Here is a 9,080-nt window from a genome sequence, read left to right on the forward strand (position 1 = left end):
CTTGAATTCTTGTATTATAACTCCAGGTTATTATTTCTTTATGTACTTAGGTAATGGAACACCAATTTACACCTGTACTCGGACATTGGAACGCCGACTTGCTCCTGTACTCAATCATTGAAACACTGAGTTACTTCTATATTGGAATGTTGAGTTAATGTTGTACTCGAACACGGTAATGTCGAGTTGTTCTTGTACTCACTGAATTCTTCATGTACTTGAATATTAGAACATTGAGTTGTTCTTGCACTTTCTACTCTAGTGTTGGAACACCAAACTCCTTTTGTACTCAATCACTGGAATGCTGAGTTGATCATGTACTCGGGCATTATAATGTCGAATTTCTCTCGTTCTCGTACTTGGGATTTGGATCACTAAATTGCTCTTGTATGCGGTCACTTGAACGTCGAGTTGCTATTATACTCGGGTAGTTGGATTTCCAAGTTTCTCCTTACTTGATCAAGGGAACACTATGTTTACTCCTATATTCAGATACTAGAATGTTGAGTTGTTCTTATACTCACTGAATTCTTCCTGTATTTGAGTATTTGAATGTTGAGTTGTCTTGCTCTTGTATTTGGGTGTTGGAACACCGAACTACTTCTCTACTCGATCACTGGAATGTCGAGTTGCTCTTGTACTTGAGTACATGAAATGCAAAGTTTCTTATGAACTCTATCACTAGAGTGTCGAGTTTACTTTTGTATTCGGACACTAGAACACCAAATTACTCTTGTACTCGTTGAATTATTCTTGTACTATTGAAACATCAAGTTTCTCTGTAGAGGCATGAGACTCAGCCACCCTTTCATCCTGATGAGGTGGAGTGTGATCTCTTTTCGACCTCCGAGACTCTTCTTGCAATCTACTTGTTGTTTGAACATTTTGAAGATCAAGATTATTGCTTCTTGAAGTGTGATGACAAAGTTTTACAATTGCTTTTTGGGCCATTCTTGTTGGAGGGATCTTTCTTTCTCCATTGTCAAGTTTATAGTTCTTTTATTCAATTGTTGTACTAACGTGCAACTCTCTGTTTTACTATAGCTTATTTTGGCGTGCTTGTTTTTCAATTTCGTGAATGAAATCCATATCAACATAAATGACACATATAATACAAGAAAAATATATAAATTTGAGTAAGTAAATACGATTTTACTTTTATTATTTTATAAAATACGTAATGATATTTAATCAAACGTAGTAACATAATTTCTTCACTAAAAAATAATCGCATAATTCATCTATTCTTATTTTAAGAAAAATATATATTATTTTAACATAAAAAATATTCGACACAGAGTCAAATGTACCTGTTTTTCCGCTAATTTCAGTCATCACACTTAATTTATGCTTTAGATTAGTTGTTTGATTACAAATAGTCAAATTTATCGAATGTCTTAGAAATTAAACTAAAATAATGGACTTATTTATTTCTGTCTATATTTTGAAAGAATTATTTTCTGACGAAAAACAAATAGATTTATCCTTTTCATGCAATTGCCTAATTTAATTAATTTTAAATTACACACTTTATTTTTATAATAAACAGATTTGATCTTAAGTAAGTTTTCTAAAATTTATTTATTTCATAAAAATGACTTACTTTAAATTTTAACAACAACCCAATTTCTGGCTGCCAACACCCACTTCAAACCATTCAAACCAAACACTGTACCTGCATATGGGTAGAGGATTGATCACTCCTTAATATCCTCAATGTTTCTGTTCTAATTATTTATTGACGAAGTTTCGTGGAGTACCAGATAAACCCGCTAACACTCAAATTAGTAAATGACTATTATTCACAAACAAATCGCTAAGACTTTTTTCTTTTTCTTTTTCTTATTAAATACTAGTTTTAATAGATCGAAGGTCAATGAACCTTGGTTACTAATTATAAATTATTTTAATTATAATTGTACCTATTAATTTTGATTATCTCTTCAAATAATCATGTCCCTTAAGAAATGATTAAGCTTGGTCAATCTTTTAAGAAATTGGGGTCTTCTTCTATGTACCGAGTATTTCTAAACTTATTTTCTATGATACGATGAACAAATCCAAAATACGGATGAGAAGTGGTAGTGAAAAAGGCAACAGGAAATATTTAATGAATGATGTTTATTATTAAAAAAATCACATAAGGTAGCAAATAGGTGGGTTGACAATGTATCTGAAAACAGATGATTTCAAGTAAACTAATGTAGACGTTCCAGCATCAACTACATTCAAGGTCCAAAATGACAAAAGAATGTCTAGGAGCTAATAATTTTGACTTGTCCAGCAAAAAATTTAAAATATTTGCCTCCAAGAGCAGAAATATCCATCTCCTCATGCTTACTAATATTAAAGCCTTATCCTTCCTTAACATTGGATGGTATCTGCATGCAGCCAGTTAAACATCATTTAGGAGGTATGACCACATAGCAGAAGACAGTAGCCTGTGATTTCAAAATTCATACCTTAAATTGATGTTGTGTCATTGCAAGTTTCAATGGAGCATCTCCAACTATTAACCTCAGTATCTTCACAAAATCATCCCGGGATATCTGCTTTGACTGAACAAGAACGGCACGATATATTAGGATATTTCATCAATCAAGGCGTGGGCAACAAGTCGAGCTACTTTACATACCCTGAACTGTTCATAATGTTCTCTGACACGTTCCATATCATTAGGAGGAACCTTGTTTCCGATAGCAGCAAAAAGCAAAGGAAAAGACATCCAAGGCGATGTTGGACCTCTTGGGGGAGCTGTTCCCTGGACATATACCCCACAAATCCAAAATTGTTCCTATAATGATCTTAATATACATGGGCAATATGCTAACAATATTCACTTAAAGACAAATCTCAAAAAGCGTTTGGTTGTAACTGTAAACCGAAAAGTAAAACTAGTTTTCCTGGTAGCTGTACATTTAGCACTGAACCAAACACATTAATGAATTTAATTAAGACCGCCTGATAGAGAAGAAATAACTAAAAATAAGTGGGTACCATCAGTACATTTCTACTTGATTTCTTATCTATTTCCACTCTTCTCTCTCTCTTCTAATTTCTTCTCTATTTATCTTCAGCTAAATATATTTAACTTCCACTTTATTTCTAACCCTGTTTTCACTTATTTTTATTTCAATTCACTCCATTTCTCTCTTATCTACCAAACAGGACCTAAAACAAAAAAAAAGGTACACAAGAATACACTAAAAGAAACAAAATGAGATATTAAAACAATAATGACTGAATTCCTTAAGGGGGAGAAAACAGACTACCATTCAGACATTAAAACATAAAAATATGTCATTAAGCTACCGTAATATCCCAATCACCGTCAATCTAAATTACCAAGTGATTCTTGGGAAAGTAAACCATACCCTAATCTGTTTGTCACGGAAATATTGTTTTTCCTCCCCAAAACTCTAACTTGTCATTCCACCAATAACTCAGACCACATCAGACTAACTTAATAGTCAAACCTTCATGAAACTTCCAACTCCTTCTGAGGTGTATTCCCATTAAAACAGACAATGTACATTCAAATAATAAATTGAAAATACAAGGCAAAAACGGTAAAAAGAAACAAAGATAACACTTGCAAGTAAACAACAGTTATAGAATAGGTATTAACATAGAAAGCCCGGGAAAGAATCAGTCCACAACTCAAATATCAAGTAACATACCTTAACTACTGCACAAGAATGCAACAGTCCTTGAGGACCATGGCAGGCAGTCATAACCCCGGAAACATTATTCTTCCTTTCGCTTCCACCAAAAAGACCTGTAAAAATGCATAACGTATTATTGATCAAGACAAAAAATTAAGAAAGGAATAGCAGTCACCCAACCTTGCATCAGAAAGCACCCACGAGGAGATATCAACAATCTATGGATGAAACAATGTTTCCTAATACTAACATCTTATAGAATTTTTTCAACCTAAAGGAAAGAAAAAACCACGTATACCAACTCGTTTGCCTTTTGTTCTACTCATTGAGTACTAAGTACATAATATTGAAATGCACAACTTATTGTTAGCAGGAAAGCAAAAATTTAGTAACAGGGAAAATTAAAGAAACAATGCATCACCTTCGGCATCAAAAGACAGCTTGAAGCTAACAACAAATTCTGGATAGATGTGGGTGTTCATGTTCATATTCCACACCACATAATATCTCGGACATTGAATGTCATCCACCCCATTATCATATTCACAGCTACTGGGTTGGAACTGACCAGTGCCAGGACGGAGAATCTCCATGTTCCCCATTATTACACGACAAAGGACCAAATGTCGAACCCCATTTTCGTCAACATCACAATAACGTGCACTGTACATACAGAAAAATTTAATCATTCACTAAATATTCCAAAAGAATGATATAGATAAAATACATAATGGTAGGCACAATAAAGTGTGAAATAAACATAATAATATGCTAAAAGTAAATATGGAAAGAAAGTACTTTGTGTGTAATAATAACACATATAATAAAACAATCTCAACAAAAAAACCTTCACAGTTGGAATTATAATAATTAGGAAAAGAACAAAACCAGGAAGAAAATATGCTCACAACTCCATACAGAAACTAAAAGTACTGCAGCAAAAACTGGTTAAAGAATATTCCAGCAGTTATGCATAGAACACTTTATAACCAGTATCCTACCACATAATAGACACTTCTTCATTGGCATAGAGTACAGAGAAAAAACAATGCAGAGAAAGAACACATGGATGGAGTCAAGAATAAAAGTAAGATTGACGAGGAGAAAAAATACCAGCATAGAAATTTCTAAGATAAAATTGCAGTAGTGGAGACTATGACTCATGCTATAATTTAGATAGATTTTAGTGACCAATTGGATTAGAACAAATACAATCAACTTTGCAGCTAAATCTAGAAATCAGGAGAAGCTCGAATACCACCATTCATCTTACTTTTACCAAGATAGAAGATAAGCCACATATATGTTCATCAAGACTACAAGAAGAGGTATTTGAATGATTAAATTTGTTGAAGATGAAGATACCAAAATTAACCTGGTGTCAGGGCAGGTAACGGCTGCAAGATGAACACCAGTGCCATATGAACCTTTAAATGCAGATAGTCTACAGTGGCCAAGCCCATACTCCATCATTGTATACAGTTCTCGTTTAGTAGAAGCAAGCCAAGCATACTGAACATTAGCATCCCCATGACATTTTTGTGTAATTTCAGCTTGCTTCAAGAATAGTTCCAATCGTGCTTGCATTGATGCACCTGAGCACCGGTCAATTCCAACAATGTCAGAATCAGTAATGCCATTATTGTTCATTCCCTTAAGAAATATCTTCTGTACAGAATCGAAATTCAACATTCCATATACAGATTCAGTATAGGCATTTAAATCTATGTCTTGCATTTGCTGTATAGATTTGTCAACATTTTCACAGTCCTCTTTGTTAATGCTATTTTCTACTTCTACATCATATGGACAGCTCTTTTGTTTAGTATCAATTCTAATACCGTTAAATAATGAATTGGATTCGTCAGAACACTCCCTCAACTTCCACTGATCCAGTCCATTTATTTCAATTTCTAATTGTAATTTTATTTCATTAGAATCATATGACTCTGTACTTCTTCCAGTGCCCTGTTTCCAGAGATTATAAGGCTCTTCATCATAAGTAGCATAGACCTCAGGGAAAAAGCAGCCTCCTGCCTCATCAATCCAAGCCATTGGTTGTTGCAAACCAGTTTTCATGTTCAACTTATACATATGGAAAAAATTTAACACCATATGATACCCATTTAACTCCACCTCCACAACCGACTTCTTGATTTCAAGATCTTTCTTAACCAAGTCAAGAATATCACTTGGAAAGTCCACCCACTCACCATTCTTATAGAACATCAGACGAGCTGGTTTCCCACTTTTTTTATAGCTTAAAAACCGGTTACTCAAGGACTTCCCAATATGAGAACCAGCATTTGCATGTTTTTTTCTATATTCACCCAATTTTATCTGTTTTACAACCCTGCCTGAAGGCTGCAAAGCTCCACATTCATGTGCAGCATACTGGGTAGGTTGCTTTCTCTTAAATTTGAGAGCAATTCTATCCACTGCCTTTGCTGTTTTCACTTCCATTTCTGTCTGCTAGAAAACTATCTACAAACCTAAGTAAAGTCTTAGGTGCATTAGTGGAATAGAAGGCTAGACCCTGAGCAGCTTCAAAGAAACTGTGGTGGCAATGCTGAAGACCATGATATCAAGAATCTTTGGTACTCCCTGGATATTTAAAACATTTTAGAATGTTTAACTAATATATAGGATCATTCGATATGTTAGTAAAATAAAGAATAAGCTGTAAATCAATAAAAGCATTTGCTGCAGAACAAAACAAAGTAATATCATACTTGCACAGGTAAACTATCGCAAAAAGTACTATCTCATACAGCATTGAACTAATAAAATGTTGTTAAAAGAGCAATCAACAACATCCAAAAGACAGTCTGTTGACTTGGAAGACTTTTAATACAAATAAACTCAATGAACAGGCTAATGCCATTGTCCATTGCCTATTCCTTCTAGGCGTAATTACTTCAATTTTACATGAACTTTTTCTCATATATTTAGAGCCACTCGTAAAACCAGCTTTAAATCAGGTAACAAGTTCCAAGTGACCATTCTTTTTGTGTGGTCCATGAGCAAGCTGACCCACATGGCCCAGGGAGCTACTGGCCATTATGTGGTCCAAGAGAAGTTGATACACACAGTCCAGTAAATGCAAATAGCAATAAATGAAATCTGTAGGCTGCGTGCTGATTAAAACAGAAATGTAAAATCCCCGCTCAACTAGAACAGTACCAAAGGCATTTCAAGCACTCCTCCATCTTATCACGTGAACACAACAAATATTAAGTATAATTATGATAAAAAATAGTATACATACACGATCTTCTCTAAGTCACCTACACCAATTCATGTGGTTCAACTAGTGATTTACTAGTTTGAATAGTAACTCAGTAACTCAGTATATGGATTGAGTTGATTATTGGTTGGGTTTTTAAAACACTGGACATAAGGGGTATTCAAAAGTTGCCTTAAATGCAGTCCCTCCTAGCCTGTGCAATTGAAACTCTTAGGTCTACTAATGATTTCATGGGACCTATAGACATGGCCTAGGTAGTATTCATAACTAAGGCTAAGGAAGTTCTCACCTTATAAGTTATGTCATTAAGCTAGGCCTTAAGCTTAATTCCAATTTGTATTAGATTTAAGAGAAAGATACAAAGAAAATTTTATGATCTGTTTTCTAAAATGAAAACCCATTGACAATAGTTATACATAAAGAGCTAGTTAGAGAGTGCAATAAAATGAAAAACAGCATACCACCCATTCTGTAAAAAGAGTACATAGAAAAGAAAACGAGCAAAATCTGCATGGTTTTAAGATGACCAAGATACCAAATTAGATCTTACAAACATAGTAGCACCAAATACAGACCATGGGTTAGATAGGCAAAGGACCAATCAGCATCACAATACCAATGTTGTCAAGGATAGGAAGGGGGACAAAAAATCGGAACTCAAGGATCATAACTAAGAGTTTTGAGTACATGAAAAACTATACTTGTAGACCTGTGCATGGATTAAAAATAATACATAAGTCTTGAGTGGTAAGATTCAATACATAAAACAACTACAAATAGGTTCACCATTCATAAAATTATTCATAATAACTAATAAAAAACATAATTGAATAATAGAAACAAGCTACCCAAGGAGACTTTTCATATTAAAAGGAGGATAGTCATTCTCCTTCACACGATCTTCATTTTCATTAATGTCATCTCCTCCACAACCTTCATCATTGTTAACAATTGGGGGAACCTCCAAATCATCCATAGGTACAATAACATCACTAACATCTTCTCCAACTTCAAATGAGATGTCTTCATCTAAAGCATGCAAAGTTGAATTTGTTTCATTCTCCCCCACAGTCCACTCGTCATCAGAAGAAACATAATCAATGTTATAGTCATTTGTCTTTTGAACATCCTTCATATTCATTCTTGAATTATCCATTGCAATCACCATGTCATTCATGGTCTTTTTCCATAAACAATTTCTTTTTTTGGGTTTGGACCTAAATAACTATAAAATCAGTTGACACATCATACTCACATACTAGGTGGTATAGGTAAATAATTATAAGATCAATTTCATAAATTCAAATTCTTATCCTCTCAAAAGCACTTCAATTACACTCAACCAATTGTAGGCAAACAGCAAAACATAAACATCAAGAAATTCACAAATCGGAGAAACATAAGGTTTACGACAAAATTAACAAATCGAACTTGTATAAATGAATTTAAGGCTTGAGCATACCCAGCCATGCATGAAGCTAGAGCGCATACTCAACATGTTTTTCCTGAAACGGCTCTGCTCCTGATGATGGAAATTAATAGCATAAAAAATCATAAAAGACAAGGAAAAACATCACGAAATCAAAAGAACAAGTCCATGGCAGCTAATAAACCGCTGTCAAAGACATCGAATAAACAAAACAACACAGCCAAAAATAATTCCGCGCTTATATCACCGAATCACTTCCAAATTCCAATAGCAAAATCAGCCTAGAGATTCATGGAAAAGCAATCAAAATCAACTCAAACACATAGAACAGCCAATTCCAACCCCGATCTACCAAATCACTGCCTCTAATCCAAATCCAAACCAAAGCCGAAAATTCCAAAACGCTCGCAATTATTCAAATTACCAATTGAAAAAAAAATATATAGAGGAATCGAGAGAAGGTTTCAGAATTACCTCGACAGTAGAAACACAGAAAATTACAGAGTTACCTATTTGCCACAGACAACTCTTTTTTTTCGTTTTTCTTATTCTGTATTATCAACTCCAGTGCTTCAACTACGATGAAGGTATATGAAATGATAGTATTCTTCGCTGAGGAACAAACCTAAGTCGTTGAGTCGGCAAATGGCAGGATTTGGTAGAACCCAAGCGTGAAGACTACAATCATGATGGTGAAGAAGTTTCCCCTCTATAGACTCTGCAATTCTCTCTAACACCC

At 34.3% G+C, this 9,080-nt stretch overlaps 1 protein-coding gene across 4 annotated transcripts; it reads right to left on the reverse strand.

Moving 5' to 3' along the window:
* Positions 1-2,106: 2,106 nt before the first annotated feature.
* On the reverse strand, positions 2,107-9,080 carry LOC108335023 (probable inactive poly [ADP-ribose] polymerase SRO1). Of its 4 annotated transcripts, none has more exons than XM_017570940.2 (8): positions 8,967-9,080; positions 8,375-8,434; positions 5,041-6,269; positions 4,087-4,328; positions 3,681-3,778; positions 2,636-2,761; positions 2,463-2,558; positions 2,107-2,381 (listed from the first exon to the last, which is right to left on the reverse strand). In XM_017570940.2, exons 3-8 carry the CDS (start codon positions 6,126-6,128, stop codon positions 2,355-2,357), a joined length of 1,677 nt encoding a protein of 558 aa, XP_017426429.1. In that variant the 5' UTR covers positions 6,129-6,269; positions 8,375-8,434; positions 8,967-9,080; the 3' UTR covers positions 2,107-2,354. The 4 variants fall into 4 exon arrangements, with proteins under 4 accessions (XP_017426429.1, XP_017426426.1, XP_017426427.1 ...); XM_017570937.2 differs by having other exon boundaries at positions 8,816-9,077; XM_017570938.2 differs by lacking the exon at positions 8,375-8,434 and having other exon boundaries at positions 8,816-9,077.

Source organism: Vigna angularis, chromosome 10 (genome assembly GCF_016808095.1).
Source record: "Vigna angularis cultivar LongXiaoDou No.4 chromosome 10, ASM1680809v1, whole genome shotgun sequence".
NCBI lineage: Eukaryota > Viridiplantae > Streptophyta > Magnoliopsida > Fabales > Fabaceae > Vigna > Vigna angularis.

What these genes read in the sequence shown, in the direction of transcription:
- LOC108335023 (XM_017570940.2), bottom strand. Translation starts at nt 6,128, where the DNA reads ATGGAAGTGAAAACAGCAAAGGCAGTGGATAGAATTGCTCTCAAATTT. An exon ending in AACATTATGAACAGTTCAGG is followed by an intron (nt 2,559 to 2,635) that starts GTATGTAAAGTA and finishes GTTCTTGTTCAG; the next exon opens with TCAAAGCAGATATCCCGGGA. An exon ending in TGACACAACATCAATTTAAG is followed by an intron (nt 2,382 to 2,462) that starts GTATGAATTTTG and finishes GGCTGCATGCAG; the next exon opens with ATACCATCCAATGTTAAGGA.